General features: G+C 45.1%; 1 protein-coding gene across 3 annotated transcripts in view; it reads right to left on the bottom strand.

Annotated features, from left to right (window-relative positions):
- Window positions 1-22932, bottom strand: part of GDPD4 (glycerophosphodiester phosphodiesterase domain containing 4) — a 151091-nt gene that overhangs the window by 4928 nt on the left and 123231 nt on the right. For 2 of the 3 annotated variants that reach the window (XM_040339983.1, XM_040339982.1), the window contains exons 13-14: window positions 13440-13587; window positions 9591-9673 (exon numbers count right to left, since the gene is read on the bottom strand). In XM_040339983.1, coding sequence (XP_040195917.1) covers window positions 9591-9673; window positions 13440-13587 — 231 coding nt within the window. Of the gene's footprint in view, window positions 1-5114; window positions 5310-9590; window positions 9674-13439; window positions 13588-22932 lie in introns of those variants that run through there. The other variant, XM_040339984.1, reaches the window with a different exon arrangement.

Here is a 22932-nt window from a genome sequence, read left to right as displayed (position 1 = left end):
ACCATGGCGAGGCCTGTTCTGAGTGGAACCTGTCCTGTTAAACCGCTGTATGGTCTTGGCCGCCGTGCTGCAGCTCAGTTTCAGGGTCTTGGCAATCTTCTTATAGCCTAGGCCATCTTCATGTAGAGCAACAATTCTTTATTTCAGATCCTTAGAGAGTTCTATTCCATGAGGTGCCATGTTGAATTTCCAGTGACCAGTATGAGAGAGTGAGAGCGATAACACCAAATTTAACACACCTGCTCCCCATTCACACCTGAGACCGTATAACACTAACAAATCACATGACACCGGGGAGGGAAAATGTCCAATGGGCCCAATTTAGACATTTTCACTTAGGAGTGTACTCACTTTTGTTGCCAGTGGTTTAGACATTAATGGCTGTGTGTTGAGTAAGCTGTACACTTACTACTTTACATTGTAGCAAAGTGTCATTTCTTAATGTGAGGGGTGTCCTCAATTCTGTGAGATACTGTAATAATGACCACAATGATATTTATTACTATCACAAAAACCTAGGAGTGTGCACTGAATGTGCTGGGCGTGCCTGGGCACACCCTAATCACCCTGTGTGCATTAACATCTACAAATAAAAACCCTCTTACTTGGACTTTAATGGTACCAGAGAACAGGGGCGGACTGAAAACTCATGGAGCCCCCGGGCATTAGGAGATTATGGGGCCCCCGGGCAATAGGAGATTATGGGGCCCCCGGGCAATATGAGATTATGGGACCCCCGGGCAATAGGAGATTATGGGACCCCCGGGCAATAGGAGATTATGGGACCCCCGGGCAATAGGAGATTATGGGACCCCCGGGCAATAGGAGATTATGGGGCCCCCGGGCAATAGGAGATTATGGGGCCCCCGGGCAATAGGAGATTATGGGGCCACACAGTATACACACACACACATACAGTATACATACACAGTATACACACACACACATAGGGCCAGATTCAGAGAGATCGGCGTATCTCTGTGCGGGCGACGTAACATAGAGAGGCAAGTACAGTATTCACAAAGCACTTGCTCCCTAAGTTACGGCGGCGTAGCGTAAATGGGCCGGCGTAAGCACGCCTAATTCAAAGTAGGCTGGTAGTGGGCGTGTTGTATTGAAATGAACCGTGACCCCATGTAAATGAAGCGCCGAACGAACGGCACCTGCGCGCGCATGCTCAGAATAACGTCGAATTTACGCCGTAGGATACGACGGCTCAATGGCAACGAGGTGAACGTAACCTACGCCCAGCCCCATTCACGTACGACTTACGTAAACGACGTAAAATCCGACTCTTGTTCCGACGTCCATACCTTTGCATTACTTGCGCCTCATATAGCAGGGGTAACTTTACGCCGGACGTACGCCTTACGTAAACGGCGTAGCTTACTGCGACGGGCACAAGTACGTTCGTGAATCGGCCTATCTAGCTCATTTACATATTCAACGCGTATATCAACGGAAGCGCCCCTAGCGGCCAGCGTAAATATGCACCCAAGATACGACGGCGTAGGAGACTTACGTCGGTCGTATCTTGGCAAAATTCTGGCGTATCTTGTTTCCTGAATACAGCGCATAGATACGACGGCGCATCCTTGAACTTACTCTGCGTATCAATAGATACATCGGCTTAAGTCGACTGTGAATCTAGCTGATACAGTATACATACACATTATACACACACATACAGTATACATACACATTATACACACACATACAGTATACATACACATTATACACACACATACAGTATACATACACATTATACACACACATACAGTATACATACACATTATACACACATACAGTATACATACACATTATACACACATATAGTATACATACACATTATACACACACATATAGTATACATACACATTATACACACACATACAGTATACATACACATTATACACACATACAGTATACATACACATTACACACACACACATACAGTATACATACACATTATACACACACATACAGTATACATACACATTATACACACACATACAGTATACATACACATTAAACACACACATACACATTATACACACATACAGTATACATACACATTATACACACATACAGTATACATACACATTATACACACACACATACAGTATACATACACATTACACACACACATACAGTATACATACACATTAAACACACACATACAGTATACATACACATTATACACACACACATACAGTATACATACACATTATACACACATACAGTATACATACACATTATACACACACATACAGTATACATACACATTATACACACATACAGTATACATACACATTATACACACATACAGTATACATACACATTATACACACACAGTAAACATACATATTATACACACACATACAGTATACATACACATTATACACACACACACACAGTATACATACACATTATACACACACACACACACAGTATACATACACATTATACACACACACACACACACACACACAGTATACATACACATTATACACACACATACAGTATACATACACACACACACACACACACACAGTATACATACACACAGAATACACATACAAAAAAATGAAAAGGTACTGGAGAGGCGGGGCAGCTATAATCTTGGGATAAAAAAAAAACACAGATTTTTACATACTGTCCCTGATTTTACTGAGGCTGGCAATCCTGATGGGGCCCCCTAGTGGCATGGGGCCCTCGGGCAGTGCCCGAATGGTCAGTCCGTCCCTGCCAGAGAACGATGGCCACTAAAAACTTAGGGCCAGATTCTGGTAGATCGACGCATCTTTGCGGCAGCATAACGTATCTCATTTACGTTACGCCGCCGCAAGTTTTACGGGCAAGTGCTTGATTCACAAAGCACGTGCCTGTAAAGTTGCGGCGGCGTAACGTTAATCCTCCGGCGCAAGCCCGCCTAATTCAAATGATCCGGGTAAGGGGCGTGGATCATTTAAATTAGGCGCGTTCCCGCGCCGAACGTACTACGCATGCGCCGTCCCTAGAATTTCCCGACGTGCATTGCGCTAAATGACGTCGCAAGGACGTCATTGGTTTCAACGTTAACGTAAATGGCGTCCAGCGCCATTCACGGACGACTTACGCAAACAACGTAAATTTTCAAATTTAGACGCGGGAACTACGGGCAAACTTAACATTGACTGCGCCTCATATACCCAGGGGCAACTTTACGCGTCGCAAATCTTACGTAAACGTCGTAACTTCACTGCGTCGGTCGGGCGTACGTTCGGGAATTCTCGTATTTTGCTAATTTGCATACTCGATCGGGAAAACGACGTCGGCGACACCTAGCGGCGAAAAAAAAAATGCGTTTAAGATCCGACAGCGTAAGAGCCTTACGCCTGTCGGATCTAATGGTTATCTATGCGTAACTGATTCTATGAATCAGGCGCATAGATACGACGGGCGGACTCAGAGATACGACGGCGTATCAGGCGATACGCCGGCGTATCTCTTTCGAGAATCTGGCCCACATAAAATATATAAAGTTTATCAAAAATTTCCATTAAAAAAAAGTATTTAAAACCATGAAAAAAATATTCTGATAGATCAGGAGTCTCCAAACGGCGGCCCGAGGGCCGGATGTGGCCCTTTGCTAGCCTTTATCCGGCCCTCAGGGCTTTATTCCTCCCACTGATATGAGGCACTATTCTTCCCACTGACACCAACAGGGGGGCACTTTTTCTTCCACTGATACCAATGATGAGATACAATTACTCCTACTAATAGGGGCACTACTCCTTATCCTACTGATCACAAACTATGAGGCCATATTTATTCTCACCAATACTGGGCCCGGGGCATCTTCTACCCCGCTGGCAACAATCCGGCCCTCCTAAAGTCTGAAGAACAATAAACTGGCCCTTTGTTTGAAAAGTTTGGAGACCCCTGTGATAGATGATGTAAGCCATATCAATATACTGTAACATATTATCTTTGCTGTATGATCCAAGAGGTCACCTCTTGTGGCCATCTTTCTCTGGCACCAGTAAAGTCCAAGTAAGAGGCGTTTTTATTGTAGATGTAAATATGGATGGATGAGGTACCCCCCCCCCCCCCCCAAACAAGCCAATTACTCCTAAATGTTACCTTTGTGCATTAAGCAAGCCATAGACGATGGGCCAGATTCACGTAGATCAGCGGATCTGTAGATCCGCTCGATCTACGCGATTTAAGATCCGCTCCCGCAAGTTTGAGAGGCAAGTGGCTAATTCACAAACCACTTACCTCCAAACTTGCGGCGGCGGATCCTAAATCCCCCGGCGGAATTCAAATTCCGCGGCTAGGGGGAGTGTACTATTTAAATCAGGCGCGTTCCCGCGCCGATTTAAATGCGCATGCACCGTCCGGGGAATTTCCCGGCGTGCATTGCTCCCACTGACGTCACTAGGACGTCAGTGGTTTCGACGTGAGCGTGACTTGCGACGTGCGTGTTTGTGAATCGGCGTACGCAAACGACGTTAGAAAATTCAAATTCGACGCGGGAACGCCGGCTATACTTAACATTGGCTGCGCCTGATGAAAGCAGGGGTAAGTATACGACGGGAAAGCCGCTACGGAAACGTCGTAAGAAGACTGCGTCGGGTCCGCGTACGTTCGTGAATTTGCGTATCTCGCTGATTTACATATTATTTATCGTAAATCAGCGGGAACGCCGGCGCCATTTTTAAATAAAAAAAAAGATCCGACAGTGTAACACAGTGTAACACTGTCAGATCTTAGCCCTATCTATGCGTATCTGATTCTATGAATCAGGCGCATAGATAGGACCAGTGTAAGTCAGAGATACGATGGTGTATCTGTAGATCATACACCGTCGTATCTCTTTGTGAATCTGGCCCGATGTGTTTACTATGCTTCATCTTTGAATGAACAGGAAGCTTCGTAGCGCTTCACATTCATTCACTGTCCAGGGCATAGAAACAAATTGTGCTGATCAATTTTTTAAAAAAATCTTATAAAAAGGTACCTGTGTCCCCAATACTCATCATTGAAAAAAATAAATTTGGAGGCAAATGGACTTTCCAGGTACCAACACAGGACATTACAACATGTAGATAATTATTTATATTTATTACAACGATCATCATTAAAAAAAAAAAGACTTAAAAACATTATTACAGAAAATCACAAATGACTCCCTCACAGCTGGGCTATAATTTCCAATACAATACTCTCCAGCAACATAGAATAGTGAGTATATAGCCAGCTCTTCTCAACATGTTTCGCGGTTCATCCGCTTCTTCAGGAGTATTTTGTAGGGAGTACATTTCCTATAGAAAAATAGGTATAATATAAGGTATATACAGTACACAAAAATGTACATAAAAAAATACATAGCATTTTTGTGTGAGCTTTGGGGTGCACACCCTAATGCAATAGGCTGTGCACAGAACTATTAATGCCCTTCCACACAATTACCGTATTTATCGGCGTATACCACGCACTTTTTTGCCCTGAAAATCATGATATACGCCGATACCCGCTTCCCGCGCTGTGTTCGAACCGCTGCGCCGACATATACCGAGCGGAGTACACTCGGGTATAGTCGGGCGGGCTCGGCTCCTCTCGCGGTCACGTCCTGTACGTCCTTTACGCGAGGGGAGCCGAGCACGCCCGACTATACCCGAGTGTACTACGCTCGGTATATGTCGGCGCAGTGGTTCGAACACAGCGCGGGAAGCGGGGATCGAGCGGGGAGGACACCACGATGGCCGCAGAAGGACGCCAAACCGGACGAGGCCGCCGATGGACGATGGGCAGGACGCGATGGACGACGGGCAAGACACCGACGAGGGGCATCCAAACTGTAAGTATTTTTTTTTTTTGCAGAAATTTTCCTTCAAGTTCGGGGGTGCGCGCTATACGCCGGGGCGCGTTATAGCCCGATAAATAAGGTATTCTATAACCCTATTACAATCTTCTTTAGGGCCCATTCACACCAGCAGCCACACTGAATGCACTGGGAGTATACCGTGCCAAAGCGCTTATCCAGACGCGTCGTACTGTCCCCTTTTATTATTTTTTTTTAACTTTATTGAAACGTAACATCTGACATTTCATTAGATTCGATTCAACCAGCAAAAGTACTGCAAGCTGGTTGATTTTTTTTTTCTACTATTCACTCAAGCCTCGTACACACGGTTGGATTTTCCGCGGACAAAGCCTCGGAATTTTGTCCGAAGAGCATTGGCCATGAACTTGTATTGCATACAAACGGCAAAGAATTGTTGGCCATCTAACACGAAACTACGTGGTTTTTCAGCTCTTTAGTGCCACCCTTTGGGCAACTTCTGCTAATGTTGTGTTGTGGGTGTTTGTACTTTGGATTTTTTTTCCAAGGACTTCTCTACACACGATCGGATAATCCGACAACACACGTTTGTTGTCGGAGAATTTTAAAGCACGCTATCCCACATTTGTTGTCGGACAATCCGACAACAATTGTCCGATGGAGCGTACAAACAGTCGGATTATCCTACAACAGCCTCTCATTACACAATTCCCGTCTAAAAATCCGATTGTGTGTACGAGGCTTTATTGTGTTATTTTTGTCTGGAGTCCCGCTTTAAACATTTGTCTTCTACAAAGAAATCGATTTTAAACGACGAAGTAGAGCAAATAATACAATATTTGAAAAAAAAAAAAAAAAAATCATAATAAAACAACAGGTATGAGTGTCCTGTCTTTATGGGGGTTGCAATGCTCTTCTATTGTTTGAAAACAACACAGTATTTCCTGAGATTCCCTTTTAACCACTTAAGGACCCATTCACACCGATATACGTCGACAGAATGGCACGGCTGGGCACAGACACGTACATGTACGTGGCTCTTTAAGCCCAGCCGTGGGGTCACGCGTGCACGCGACCCGGTCTGAAACTCCGTGACCGTGGCCGCGGGACTCGCGGACCCGATCGCCGCTGGACTCCCGCGATCGGTCCCCGGAGCTGAAGAACGGGGAGAGCTGTATGTAAACACAGCTTCCCCGTTCTTCACTGTGGCGCTGACATCGATCGTGTGTTCCCTTTTATAGGGAACCACAATTGATGATGTCACACCTACAGCCACACCCCCCTACAGATAGAAACACAAATGAGGTCATACATAACCCCTTCAGCGCCCCCTTGTGGTTAACTCCCAAACTGCAATTGTCATTTTCACGGTAACAATGCATTTTTAACGCATTTTTTGCTGTGAGAATGACAATGGTCCCAAAAATGTATCAAAATTGTCCGATGTGTCCGCCATAATGTCGCAGTCACAAAAAAAATCGCTGATCGCCGCCATTAGTAGTAAAAAAAAAAAAATTGAACAAAAATGCAATAAAACTATCCCCTTTTTTGTAAACGCTATAAATTTTGCGCAAACCAATCCATAAACGCTTATTGCGATTTCTTTTACCAAAAATAGGTAGAAGAATACTTATCGGCCTAAACTGAGGAAAAAAATAATGTTTTATATATTTTTGGGGGATATTTATTATAGAAAAAAGTAAAAAATATTGCATTTTCTTCAAAATGGTCGCTCTATTTTTGTTTATAGCGCAAAAAATAAAAACCGCAGAGGTGATCCAATACCACCAAAAGAAAGCTCTAGTTGTGGGGGAAAATGTTGTTTGGGAGCCACGTCGCACGACCGCGTGATTGTCGGTTAAAGTGACGCAGTGTCGAAAAGCTGAAATTTCGCCTGGGCAGGAAGGGGGTATATGTGCCCAGTAAGCAAGTGGTTAAAGTAGCACAATGCTAAACAGCAAAAAATGATCTGGTCATGAAGGAATCTTCTGGAGGTGAAGTGGATATTTTCTGCATTAACATACGTTTTTGCTGGCAGAAGATCCTGAAGAAAATATACATCTAAGGTACCTGCGTTTAGACGCATTTCGATTTTGTCTTCAAATGAATATCTACACATTCACGTACTTGCGCGTTTATGTAGAAGCTGAAAGGATGGACAGCCGCACCTCCAAAAAAAACCTTAGGCTGTCTTTATTTTAAAACAACAGTGGATGGAAAAAGCACTACAAATAACAGCAAAAGGTGGGATACATCCTACGCGTTTCGCACTGCGATCAGTGCTTAGTCATGCGTTTAGGTGCGTTAATTCACGTTCATGCATAAAGTCTGAAGATCTGTGCGCCCTGGATGCAGAGGTGTCCTACTTATTTTTTCTGCGTGGCTATACTCAACATACATCTTCACAGGTCGGCACAGCTGTGTGTATGGGCTCATTGATTACAATAGTGCTGCGTTTAGATGCGCCCAAAAATGTGCAGTGGGCATCTAAACGCAGCATTTTCTTGCCTATGGGAATGAGCCTTTAAAGCCTCATACACACGATCGGATTTCCATCGGACAAATCCGTGGATTTCTGTCCGAAGGGCGTTGGCTGTGAACTTGTTCTGCATACAGACGGCAGAACATTTTCAGCCAACATACATGAAACTATGGGCCAGATTCAGATACAATGGCGTATCTTTAGTTGGGCGTAGCGTATCCTATTTACGCTACGCCGCCGCAACTTAGACAGGCAAGTGCAGTATTCACAAATCACTTGCTCCGTAAGTTGCGGCGGCGTAGCGCAAATGGGCCGGCGTAAGCCCGCGTAATTCAAAGTAGGCTGGTAGGGGGTGCGTTGTATGGAAATGAATCGTGACCCCACGCATGCTCAGTACCACGTCGAATTTTCTCCCTAAAATACGCCGGCTCAATGCTTAGTCGACGTGAACGTAACCTACGCCCATCCCCATACAACTTACGCAAACAACGTAAAATACGATGCTGTTCCGACGTCCATACTTTGCATTGGCTGTGCCTCATATAGCAGGGGTAACTTTACGCCGGACGTAAGCCTAACATAAACGGCGTAGCGGGCGCAAGTACGTTTGTGAATCGGCGTATCTACCTCATTTGCATATTCTACGCGTAAATCCACGGAAGCGCCCCTTGCGGCCAGCATAAATATGCACCCGAGATACGACGGCGTAAGAGACTTACGTCAGTCGTACCTTGGAAACAGTGAGGCGTATCTGATTATATGAATCAGGCGCATAGATGCGACGCCTCACATTCGGACTTACGACGGCGTATCAGGAGATACGCCGTCGTAAGTCCTTTGTGAATCTGGGCCTATGTGTTTTTTCTGCTCTTTAGTGCCACTCTTTGGGCAACTTCTGCTAATGTTGTTTGATGGTTTGCATTGGTTCGGAGCATGCGTGTTTGTACTTTGGATTTTAGTCCGATGGACTTGTGTACACACAATCGGATAATCAGACAGAACACATTTGTTGTGGGACAATTTGAGAGTATGCACAGCCAACATTTGTTGTCAGAAATTTTGACAACAATTGTCCGATGGCGCGTACAGACGGTCGGATTATCCGACAAAACACATCCATCACACAATTGTTGTCGGAATATCCGATCGTGTGTACGGGCCTTAAGAGTGGACTAACTTTACCCATAATGCAGTCTGATTGGTTGCTTTGACTTCCTGAATGGACAGTTTTCAAAGAGAGCAGACAATTCCTGACCTAGCAGAGGAGGCAGAACTCACCAGTGCAGAACAAAAATCAGAGCGATCAGGAAGGCCGAAATGATATCTGTGAGAATCCACATTAGACTGTACTGAGCCGGAGTCTGAAAGACGATAGAGAGAGATCAGGTGACTCACCGAGAAAGAGACCCACACAGCATATCAGTGACACCATCTAGTTTAGGAAAGGACAGATACAAATATTCTTCTGTGTGCAATGTAATGCAGAAAGGCAGATTTATATATACACTATATTACCAAAAGTATTGGGACGCCTGCCTTTACACGCACATGAACTTTAATGGCATCCCAGTCTTAGTCTGTAGGGTTCAGTATTGAGTTGGTCCCCCCTTTGCAGCTATAACAGCTTCAACTCTTCTGGGAAGGCCATCCACAAGGATTAGGAGTGTGTCTATGGGAATGTTTGACCATTCTTCCAGAAGAGCATTTGTGAGGTCAGGCACTGATGTGGATGAGAAGGTCTGGCTCCCAGTCTCCACTCTAATTCATCCCAAATATGATCTATCGGGTTGAGGTCAGGATTCTGTGAAGACCGGACAAGTTTCTCCACCCCAAACTCACTCATCCATGTCTTTATGGACCTTGCTTTGTGCACATGGGAAGGGTCATCCCCAAACAGTTCCCACAAAGTTTATTTTCCACCCGGCTTCCGGGTTCTCACTCCCGCGGGAGTAGGCGTTCCTATGGAGAGGCTAGATGATTGACACCTTGTGCAAAACTTCCCCCCGGCGCATAAGGCGCGTCACCAGTTTTCTGAAAGTAGCCGAACCGCTAGTCGGCTGTATACGGCGCTATACGGCGCCTGCGCCTGCCGTGTAGAGCTGACTGCGCAGGCCCCGTATAGAGCCATTTACTTTCGGAAAACTTGTGACGCGCCTTATGCGCCGGGGGGAAGTTTTTCACAAGGCGTCAATCATCTAGCCTCTGCATAGGAACGCCTACTCCCGCGGGAGTGAGAACCCGGAAGCTGGGTGGAAAATAACAATAAGACTGTATGTACAGCAAAAAAAACAAAAAAACGGCATAGTGTAAATGTTGGAATTATGCTGAATGGAATGTTAAATACATGTTTTTAGGGTGAACCTCCGCTTTAAGAGTTCCCTTCACTGGAACTAAGGGGCCAAGCTCAACCCCTGAAAAACAACCCCACACCATGATCCCCCTCCACCACATGATTTGGACCAGTACACAAAGCAAGCAAAGTATATATATATATATATATTGTGGAACCTCGGATTGCAAGTAACGCGGTTAACAAGCGTTTCGCAATACGAGCATTGTATTTAAAAAAATCTTGACTCGGTTCCCGAGCCTTTCCGAGTTCAGCCGAGGTGTCCTCAGGCCTTTCCGTGTGTTTCCGAGGCTCTCCGTCGCCCCCCACCTCTGGCCACATGCGGTATTGCATGCCATTGAAGTCAATGCGGAACAAATTATTTTTGTTTCCATTTACTTTAATGGGGAAACTCCCTTTGATATGTGAGTACCTTGGATTACGAGCATTCTCCTGATTATGCTTGTAATCCAAGGTTCCACTGTATAAGAAGGGCAGTATGGTGGCCTGAATTTATGTGAGGAGTCCAGGGGGGTATTTAAGCAGACCACTCACCTGTGGTCTTTGTTGGTTACGGTGCCCGATACCCTCCCTCCCCTTTTCAGGGCACCTCTCAGCACATTTCTCTCCACAATCATCCAATACTTATCTTGGGTATGCTCCCTTTTTTGGCATACCGGCAAGCAGACCTGGGCACACCTCAGGTCTAGGTTATGTTGTAAGTCTTGTCGCGTGTTTATGTGGTTCATATCTGTCTCGGTTGAAGGGCTTCGACCATAAATACAGTGTATATACACCGATCAGCCATAACATTATAAGCACTGACAGGTAAAGGGAATATCTCATTACAATGGCACCTGAAAATTGGTGGGATATATTAGAGGCAGCAAGTGAACATGTTGTCCATCAAGTTGATGTGGTGAAAGCAGAAAAAAAAATGGGCATTGCAGTTTGCTGTGTACGGGGCTGTGAAGCCCATGGTGACCCATATCCACAGCCAAAAGCTTCTACAACGGTCACATGAACATCAAAACTGGACTACGGAGCACTGGAAAAAGGTGGCCTGGTCTGATGAATCACGTTTTCTTGTGGATGGCCGCGTGCGTGTGCGTCACTTACATAGGGAAGAGATGGCACCAGGATGCCGTATAAGAAGGCACGTTGGCAGAGGCAGTGTGATGCTATGGGCAATGTTCTGCTGGGAAACCTGGGGCCAGATTCTGTTAGAATGGCGTAAAACTGCGGCGGCGTAACGTATGTCATTTACGTTACGCCGCCGCAAGTTTTACAGGCAAGTGCTTTACTCTCAAAGAACTTGCCTGTAAAGTTGCGGCGGCGTAGCGTAAATCCCCCGGCGCAAGCCCGCCTAATTCAAATGATCCGGGTAGGGGGCGTGGATCATTTAAATTAGGCGCGTTCCCGCGCCGATTGTACTGCGCATGCGCCGTCCCTAAAATTTCCCGACGTGCATTGCACTAAATGACGTCGCAAGGACGTCATTGGTTTCGACGTGAACGTAAATGGCGTCCAGTGCCATTCACGGTCGACTTACACAAACAACGTAAATTTTCAGATTTCGACGTGGGAACGACGGCCATACTTAACATTGGTTGCCTCTCATATAGCAGGGGCAACTTTACGCGTCGCAAATCTTACGTAAACGTCGTAACTTCACTGCGTCGACCGCGCGTACGTTCGGGAATTCGCATATTTTGCTAATTTGCATACCCGACGGGGAAAACGACGGAGGCGACACCAAGCGGCGAAAAAAAAATTGCATTTAAGATCCAACAGCGTAAGAGCCTTACGCCTGTCGGATCTAATGGTTATCTATGCGTAACTGATTCTAAGAATCAGTCGCATAGATACGACGGCCCAGATTAGGACTTACGACGGCGCACATTGCGTTGCGCCGTCGTAAGCCCTTTGAGAATCTGGGCCCTTCAAGTGGATGTTGCTTTGGTGTCCATGTCTCAATAATAGGTCAGGGCTGTTTAAGCAAAAGGGGGCCATACTCAATCTTAGGTGGGTGGTCATAATGTTATGGCTAATCGGTGTGTATTTATATATATATATATATATATATATATATATATATATACACATATATATATATATACAGTGGAACCTTTTATTATGAGCATAATCCATTCAAGGAGAATGCTTGTTATCCAAAGCACTCGCATATCAAAGCGAGTTTCCCCATAGAAGTCAATGGAAACTAAGATAATTTGTTCTGCATTGACTTCTATGGCATGCAATACCGCATGTGGCCAGAGGTGGGGGGTGTCGGAGAGCCTCTGGAATACTCAGGAAACACCCGGCTGATCTCAGAAACCCTCAAAAAGGTTCGGAAACACTCAAGAGCTATTTCCAATTGTGATTCAGAGTATTTCCAAACGGCTGGGAACGGCTACGAACCATTCCGAGTGTCACCGGCGCCCCCACACCTCTGGCCAAATACGGTACTGCACACCCCATTAGCTTGAATTCTGCTCGTTTGGCAAGACAACACTTGCAAACCGAGTCAGAATTTTTTTTTAAAAGTTGCTTGTTATTCAAAACGCTTGTTAACTGCGTTACTCGTAAACCAAGGTTCCACTGTATATTGATATTAAAATAATAGAGACAACAAGCTGGAGCAGACATAAAATGCTCCTGTACATTTAAAGCAACCCCCATGTCTTGTCGAAACAGGGCATGGCAAAAGTTTTACTTTAAAGCACCGTCAACTGGCCATGGATTTAGAAGGTTTGGAGGACCCAGGTTTATAGATGTACTATAAATATTATTATTACCAGCAGGAACATGGGCTTTTCCATCCTCTTGAGCGTTCTTACGGTGTTTGTTGTAACTGAATAGGCTCCGGCACACCAGGCCAGGGAGTACAGCCAAGGCTCGCTGACCACATAAAAGTTGGTAGTTATATTGGCAGCAGCATACATTCTGAGAAGGGAGAAGAACATAAGAAGACAGGTCAACCATCTGACACGAACAGGGAGAATTTGTGATCATTAATTAATTAAAGTATTCTCGCCATTAAAATCAAAAATGTACTATTAGTTATGTTGATATCACAGTCTACTTGTAGAGTTAAAGCCGAACACTTCCCGCTGCCCTATTTACCCTTCGGGAACACAGAAAGGATGCCTGTGACTCTCTCCTCGTCCAGCTGTGCAAGTCCTAGGTGCCAAAGTGGACAATTGTCATTGACCAGCTCTGTCACATGACTGGAGGAGGTATGGAATCACGTGCTCTCCTATACCCAGAAGTACAGGATACTTCCTTTAAGACATCGTTTCGTTCCGAATTAGTTAACCACTTGCCGCCCGCCTTATGCAAAAAGACGTCGGTAAAGTGGTTTCAATATCCTGAGTGGACGTCATATGACATCCCCATGATATTGAGCCGCTGCGCGCCCCTGGGGGCGGGCATCGCGGCGATCGTTGTTGCAGGGTGTCAGTCTGACACCCCGCAACACCGATCTAGGTAAAGAGTCTCTGACGGAGACTCTTTACCACGTGATCAGCCATGTCCAATCACGGCTGATCACGATGTAAACAGGAAAATCCGGTAATCGGCTCTTCCTCACTCGCGTCTGTCAGAGACTCTTTACCTAGATGTCAGCACAGCCCCCCAAAGATTATCAGCACAGCCCCCCCCCCCCCCCGAGGATGCCCACACTGGACCACCAGGGATGCCACTAGACCACCAGGGATGCCCACCACAGGTATGCCACCCTAGACCACCAGGGATGAAAATTTACAAATAATGGATGCCAATCAGTGCCCACAATGGATGCCAATCAGTGCCCACAATGGGAATCACTCATTGGCAAGCATTGTTTGGCACTGATTGGCATCCATTAGTACAACACATACATTTGTGCCACCTATCAGTGCCCATCTATGCCCATCCGTGCTGCCTGTCAGTGCCTATCCATGCCACCTATCCGTGCCCATCCATGCCGCCTATCCGTGCCCATCCATGCCACCTATCCATGCCCATTCATGCCGCCTCTCTGTGACGCTTATCAGTGCCCATCTGTGCCGCCTATCAGTGCCGCATATTATTGCCCATCATCAGTGCCCATCAATGCCACCACATCAGTGCCACCTCATCGGTGCCCATCAGTGCCCGTCAGTGCAGTACCATCAGTGCCCATCCGTGAAGGAGAAAACATACTTATTTACAATGTTTTATAACTGAAACAAAAAAAACTTTTTTTTTTCAAAATTTTCAGTAATTTTTTTATTTTTTTTGCAGAAAAAAAAAATCCCAGAGGTGATCAAATACCACCAAAAGAAAGCTCTATTTGTGGGAACAAAATGATAAAAATGTAGTTTGGTACAGTGTAGCACGACCGCGCAATTGTCATTCAAAGTGAAACAGCACTAAAAGCTAAAAATTGGTCTGGGCGGGAAGGTGTATAAGTGCCCTCTGGTATGGAAGTGGTTAAACTAATTTTGTCAAATTCGTTAATTTCCAAATGAACGAAAACCTGTTTAACAAATTTCTTCAAATATTCGTAAATTCAAATATTTAGAAAACTTGTAAATTCTAATATTTTTATTATTATTATTTGTTATTAATTTGTTGCTTTTCATTCGTTTAGTTAGGATAATTTTAGGATAAAACTTCAAATAAATTCGTATTCGTTACGTTTACTAACAGCTAAATTTGAAAGGAAATTCCAATTCTTATAACTTAATAGTTAGTAATAGTTAAGTTGTTATTATTAGTTAGTTATTATTTCAGGATTTCGGGTATTCAAATTTTTTCGAATTTACGAGTTTGTGAAATATACTAATTTACGATTTTTTTTAAATATTCTAATTTACGAATATTTGGAAAAATGTGTTAAACGGATTTTCATCAATTTGGAGTTATTCTTTCAAATTTTCTTTATTATTTTCTCCAAATAACTCCAAATTTTCGTTAATTTGGAGTTATTCTTTCAAATTTTCTAATTTCGTAATTTAGGAGTTTACAAATTTACGAATTGTGATCATAACGAATGAGCCCAAAAAGCTTAAAAACTAAAAAAAAAAAAAAAAAAAAAAAAAACGAATGAAACGAAAACAAACAAATGTTTCAGCAGTGCACATGTCTTTCACTTCTGGACAGAGTGGTGGGGAAGCGAAATATGTGAAGATGGGAAGGGTGTAACTTAAGTGAATCTGTTTATTTGCTTCAGCATTTTCAGGACTAAAAAGAAAACCTTTTTTTGCAAATACTTTTTTTCTTAGGTTATGAATGATTGTGTATGAGTACCGGTAAGTTGCATTCTTTTACACAGCCAGTAGGTGGAGCTGTAAGCTCCTTTTCACAGGTTTTCCAACTCTCTCTCTCTCTCTCTCAAAGAAATCAGTGGTGTGCAGACCTCAGTAGCTCGAAATTAATTTGTTAGAGCAGTGACCTCTCCTACCTGCTTTTATACAGGTCCTAAAAAGTGAATCTATTGATTTGCTTCAGCATGGTCAGGACTAAAAAATAAAATCCTTTTTTTAACCACTTGCTTACTGGGCACTTAAACACCCCTCCTGCCCAGAGCAATTTTCAGCTTTCAGCGCTCTCACACTTTGAATGACAATTACTCAGTCATGCAACACTGTACCCAAATGATTTTTTTGTCCTTTTTTTCCCACAAATAGAGCTTTCTTTTGGTGGTATTTGATCACCTCTTGGTTTTGTATTTTTTGCGCTATTAATGAAAAAAGACCGAAAATTTTGAAAAAATATGTTTTTTTCTTAGTTTCTGTGAATTTTTTTTGCAAATTATTAATATTTCTTGATAGATTTTGGCCACAATTTATACTGCTACATGTCTTTGATAAAAATAGCCCAAAATTTTGGGAAATTATTTGGTCTGTGTGAAAGTTTTAGAGTCTACAAGCTATAGTGCAATTAATACAAAATTATCACATCTGATCACACCTGATGTATTGAAGGCCTATCTCAATTCTTGAGACGCTAACAAGCCAGGAAAGTACAAATACCCCCCAAATAACCCCTTTTTGGAAAGTAGACATTCCAACGTATTTATTAAGAGGCATGGTGAGTTATTTGAAGTTGTATTTTTTTCCCACAATACTTTGCAAAATTAAGATTTTTATTTTTTATTTAAAAAAAATCTCAAAATTGTCATTGTATTAGCTTATTTCTCTTACATGGCATGTGCATACCAAAAATGACACCCCAAAATACATTCTGCTACTCCTCCTGAGTAGAACGATACCCCATGTGTGAGACTTTTTTACTGCCTGGCCACATACAGAGCCCCAATATGCAGGGAGCGCCATCAGGGGTTCTAGGAGCATAAATTGCACATCTAACTAGTTGACTACCTATTACACTTTTGAAGGCCCTGGAACACCAGGACAATGGAATTACCCACAAAATGACCCCATTTTGGAAAGCCAACACCCCAACGTATAATCTATGAGGCATAATGAGTCTTTTGAATGGTTCATTTTTTTCCAGAAGTTTTTGAAAAATGTGGAAAAAAAATTAAAACGCATTTTTTTTACACAAAGTTGTCCATTGATAAGATATTTCCAACACATAGCATGTACATAGCAAAAATGACACCCCAAAATACATTCTGCTACTCCTCCTGAGTAGAACGATACCCCATGTGTGAGACTTTTTCACTGCCTGGCCACATACAGAGCCCCAATATGCAGGGAGCGCCATCAGGGGTTCTAGGAGCATAAATTGCACATCTAACTAGTTGACTACCTATTACACTTTTGAAGGCCCTGGAACACCAGGACAATGGAATTACCCACAAAATGACCCCATTTTGGAAAGCGAACACCCCAACGTATAATCTATGAGGCATAATGAGTCTTTTGAATGGTTCATTTTTTTCCAGAAGTTTTTGGAAAATGTGGAAAAAAAATGAAAACGCATTTTTTTTACACAAAGTTGTCCATTGATAAGATATTTTCAACACATAGCATGTACATAGCTAAAATGACACCCCAAAATACATTCTGCTACTCCTCCTGAGTACAACGATACCACATGTGTGAGACTTCTACACAGCCTGAGATCCAACATGCAAGGAACACCGTCAGGTGTTCCGGAGACACATAGCATGCACATACCAAGAATTACACCCCAAAATACATTATGCTGAGCAAAGCGTATACAAAAGATTACCTGTGGTAATAGTAGCACAGTTCTACACAGCAGGATAGCACTGGTCCAGGCAGCAGGCAGGGACTTGGTCAGCAACGTCCAGGCAGGGGTACTGTCCCATCAGGGTTAGTGCAGGTGGTCAGCTCATGCAACAGGCAGAGGCATGATGGCATAGGTCCTACAGGCAGCAGGCAGAAGTAGGGCCTCGTTCTGGACAGAAGGGGGACAGGGGTAGAGGCTTCTCCCACCCAAATCTCTTTGAAGCCTCCGGGCAACCAGACCCTAATCTAGCATGAGAAAACAAAAAAAATGTTTTCTTCATCCAGAAAAACTTTTCTGGAGCCCCTCACATATGTGAGACCCCTGTGTTGAATCCCACTAGTCCAGTAGCAGGGTACAAGATCAGTCCAGGAGGCAGGCAAAAGGCATGGTCAAACAGTCCGAGGTCAGTTCCAGATCAGGCAGAGGCATTACAGAATCGTTAGGCAGAAGAATGGTCGAAAAAACAGTCCAGGGTCAGTTCCAGATCAGGCAGAGGTATTACAGAATCGTTAGGCAGAATCATGGTAAAAAAACAAGCCGAGGTCAGTTCCAGATCAGGTAGAGGTATCACAAAATCGTTAGGCAGAATCGTGGTCAAAAAACAAGCCGGGGTCAGTTACAGAGCAGGCAGTGGCATAAGGGGTGTGAAGGTGTGTAAAGGCAGGAACGGAGGATTAATACTTTAGTTTGGTGTGGTAACGGCGAAAACAGTCAGTTACACAGAGGCCTGGTTGGGAAGGACAATCCACACAATGGAAAGATGTGTCTCGTCTGACTCCATCACTGGCGCATACCTTGCATTTTTTTTTACGTCGTCGGCCTGTTTCTGTGGGAGGGATTTTATCAGGAAAATGACGCTCGGCGAGACGACTTAAAACATCAGATCGGATGGTTTGGGGTGGGCCGTTCGGGAAAATAAGGGCAGTGATAAGGTCCTCTTGGTAGCCAAGGAAGTGTTTGTGGTTTTTTTTGTGGAGTTGCTGTAAATTACAAAGGAATTATATATGGCCAATTGAAAAAAATAAATGGCAACTTTTTTGTACCAATGGTACGTTCTTCTTGTAGCAAGATAGGGTTCAAGCATCTGGTCATTGAAGTCGACCCCCCCCATAAACAAATTATAGTCCTGGATGCAAGTGGGCTTTCGGATGATGGTGCCACGCCTTCTGCGGGTTTCAACGACGGTATCATTATGGATGGAAGATAGCATGTACACGTCTCTTCTGTCCTTCCACTTCACCGCCAGAACCGCATTGTTACGCAGACTTGCTGATTCTCCTCTTTTCAGCTTTGTATTCACCAGGCTTTGAGGAAAGCCTTTCCTGTTGTTTCGGATGGTGCCACAAGCCGGGGCCTGCTTCCGGTGCAGGTTGTGGAACAGGGGAAGAGAGGTGTAGAAATTATCTACGTATAGATGATAGCCTTTTTCCAATAGGGGGTTAATGAGTTCCCAAACAATTTTGCCACTTGATCCCAAGTAGTCTGGGCAATTAGGGGGATTGAGCTGGGTGTCCTTGCCTTCGTATACTCTGTAGGCATACAGGTATCCTGTGACTCGGTCACACAATTTGTAGACCTTCACACCATAGCGGGCTCTTTTGCTTGGTATGAATTGTTTTATTTGAAGCCTGCCACTAAATTTAACAAGCGACTCATCCACACAGATGTGTTGGTCCGGGGTATATAATTGGGGGAATTTTTCTGAAAAATAATTCAGTAAGGGCCGAATTTTGAAAAGTCTGTCATGTTCTGGATGATTTCGGGGATGGCTCTGGGTATTGTCGTTGAAATGTAGGAATCTCATTATGGCAAAGAATCGTGCTCTGGGCATTACGCTGGAGAAGATGGGCATGTGGTAGATCGGGTTTTTGGACCAAAAGGCACGGTAAGTGTTTTTTGGGTTGAGTCCCATACAAAATGTTAGGCCTAAAAAAAATTTCAACTCCTCCACCGTAAGGTCTCTCCACTGGAAGGGATGGTATGACGTGGGATTATTTTCAATAAATTGCTGTGCAAATAGGTTGCACTGGGCCACAACTCCGGATAGCATGTCCTCTGTAAACATGAGGTTAAAATAATTGATTGGTGAAAAATTCTCTGTGTCCACTTGGATTCCTGGCTGGGCCGTGAAAGAGGGAATGTTGGCTTCTCCTGAATTAGGAGGAAGCCACAAGGGGTTCTGAAGGGCATATGGAAGGCTAGCATGGGTCCTGGAAGTTTGTTGCCGAGGCACTGCGGTGCTGGCGGATGGCCCTGCAGTGCTGGCGGATGGCCCTGCAGTGCTGGCGGATGGCACTGCAGTGCTGGCGGATGGCACTGCGGTGCTGGTGGATGGCACTGCCTCCTCACTAGAACGCCTTCGTTTAGCCGGCCGGCTATCTTCCTCCTCTGAGTCACTCAGTGTTCCGCTACTGAGGGCGGGCTCATAATTGACGTCCAACTCAGAATTTGAATTTGAAAGGGACTCTGAATGAGAGAGCTCCCCGTTGCTCTCGTCGGGGGCAGAAATGATTTGGAATGCCTCCTGAAGGGAATAGGACCTTTTGGACATGCAAAAACAATAGGGATATGGACAGCCGCACTCCAGTAACTTGAAAAAAGACGTGCCCTTTATTGGGTACAGGAAAAAATGCACTACAGGTATCAGCACACAGTGGGATAAACAGCTGACGCGTTTCGCATTGAGTGTCAATGCTTAATCCCACTGTGTGCTGATACCTGTAGTGCATTTTTTCCTGTACCCAATAAAGGGCACGTCTTTTTTCAAGTTACTGGAGTGCGGCTGTCCATATCCTTATTGTTTTTGCACATCCTGTGCATTGCCAGCACCCATCTGCTTCTGAGTGGACATCAATTACCCTAGTGAGCTCACCTGGAGCGGCAGCTCTCTTACCTGTTTGACCTTTTGGACATGGTTGCTGATGCAACTGCACAGGTGTGTGCTAAGCCTTAACTGATGGGCACTGATGAGGTGGAGAAGATCGGCACTGATGAGGTGGAGCAGATGGGCACTGATTGGCGGAGCAGATGGGCACTGATGAGACGGCACAGATGTGCACTGATAATGCTGCACAGATGTGCACTTATAATGCTGCACAGATGGGCACTGATTGGCACAGGTGGCACTGATGTGGCGGCACAGGTGGGCACTGATGTGGCGGCACAGGTGGGCACTGATGTGGCGGCACAGGTGGGCACTGATTGGCAGCACAGGTAGGCACTGATAATGCTGCACAGATGTGCACTAATAATGCTGAACAGATGTGCACTGATAATGCTGCACAAATGGGCACTGATTGGCACAGGTGGGCACTGATGTGGCGGCACAGGTGGGCACTGATGTGGCGGCACAGGTGGGCACTGATGTGGCGGCACAGATGTGCACTGATTGGCGGCACAGATGTGCACTGATTGGCGGCACAGATGTGCACTGATTGGCGGCACAGGTAGGAACTGATTAGGCGGCATAGGTGGGCACTGATGTGGCGGCACAGGTGGGCACTGATGTGGCGGCACAGATGTGCACTGATTGGCGGCACAGGTAGGAACTGATTGGCGGCACAGGTGGGCACTGATGTGGCGGCACAGGTGGGCACTGATGTGGCGGCACAGGTGGGCACTGATGTGGCGGCACAGGTAGGAACTGATTGGCGGCACAGGTGGGCACTGATGTGGCGGCACAGGTGGGCACTGATGTGGCGGCACAGGTGGGCACTGATGTGGCGGCACAGGTGGGCACTGATTGGCGGCACAGGTGGAAACTGATTGGCGGCACAGGTGGGCACTGATTGGCACTGATGAGGTGGCAAAGGGATGGCACTGTATGTTCTTCAACACGGATGGCACTGGGATGGCACTGGGATGGCACAGGGATGGCACTGGGATTGCACTGGGATGGGCACTGTAAACGGGCACTGTTAAGACTTTCCACAGTAAATGACAGTAATCACAGACCTTCTCTCTCCTCACACGCGCTGTCTGTGTGAGGAGGGAGAGGCGGCAATGAGAGATGATCTCATATGTTTACATTTGAGATCATCTCTCATTGGCCACACAGATCGCATCGCAAACGGCCACTCTGATTGGCCGTTTGCGGCGATCTGTAATTGGCTGTGTCCAGGGGACAGAGGAGGACGTCAAATGACGTCCTCTTGGATTTTGAGGTCCGCGCTGAAGCCGTCATTCGGCTACAGCGCGGGCCGGAAGAGGTTAAAGTACTTTTTTTTCTTAGGTTATGAATTATTGTGTATGAATAATTTGTATTCTTTTACCCAGCCATTAGGTGGAGCTGTAAGCTTCTTTTCACAGGTTTTACCAATTCTCTTATATTGAAAAAAAAAATCAGTTGTGTGCAGACCTCAGTAGCTCAAAATGAATTTGTTATAACAGTGACCCCTCCCTCCTGCTTTCATACAGGCCCCTCTCATGTTCTCTTTTAAAAACAACTCATAGGGCCAGATTCACAAAAGGGATACGACGGCGTATCTGCTGATACGCCGTCGTATCCCTGTTTCTATCTATGCGACTGATTCATAGAATCAGTTACGCATAGATATCCCTAAGATCTGACAGGTGTAATTGTTTTACACTGTCGGATCTTAGGATGCAGTACCGCGGCCGCCGCTGGGGGGAGTTTGCGTCGTAAACCAGCGTCGGTTTTTCGCGTTCGCTACGTCGTCCGTAGTCAAGTTTCCCGTCGCAAAGTTAGTCGTTTTTTTGGTGCCCTAACTTTAGTCAGCAAGTGTATTGCTGTCTAAAGTATGGCCGGCGTTCCCGCGTCGAAATTCAAAATTTAACGTCGTTTGCGTAAGCCGTCCGGGAATACAGAAGTACGCTACGCGCGTCGCCGTTCAAAAAAAATGATGTCACGGCGCGCAAAGCACGGCGGGAGTTAGGAAACGGAGCATGCGCAGCAGGTCCGGCGCAGGAGCGCGCCTAACTTAAATGGCACACGCCCATTTGAATTGGCCCGCCTTGCGCCGGAGGCCGCGGGCGTAGTTTTCATCACAAGTGCTTGGTGAAACAGGCACTTGTGATGAAAAATTGCGGTAGTGTAACTTATCTAGGATAAGTTACGCTGCCGCGATTCTACGAGAATCTGGC

Source organism: Rana temporaria, chromosome 2, assembly GCF_905171775.1.
Source record: "Rana temporaria chromosome 2, aRanTem1.1, whole genome shotgun sequence".
NCBI lineage: Eukaryota > Metazoa > Chordata > Amphibia > Anura > Ranidae > Rana > Rana temporaria.
This window is presented reverse-complemented; position numbering and strand designations above follow the sequence as displayed.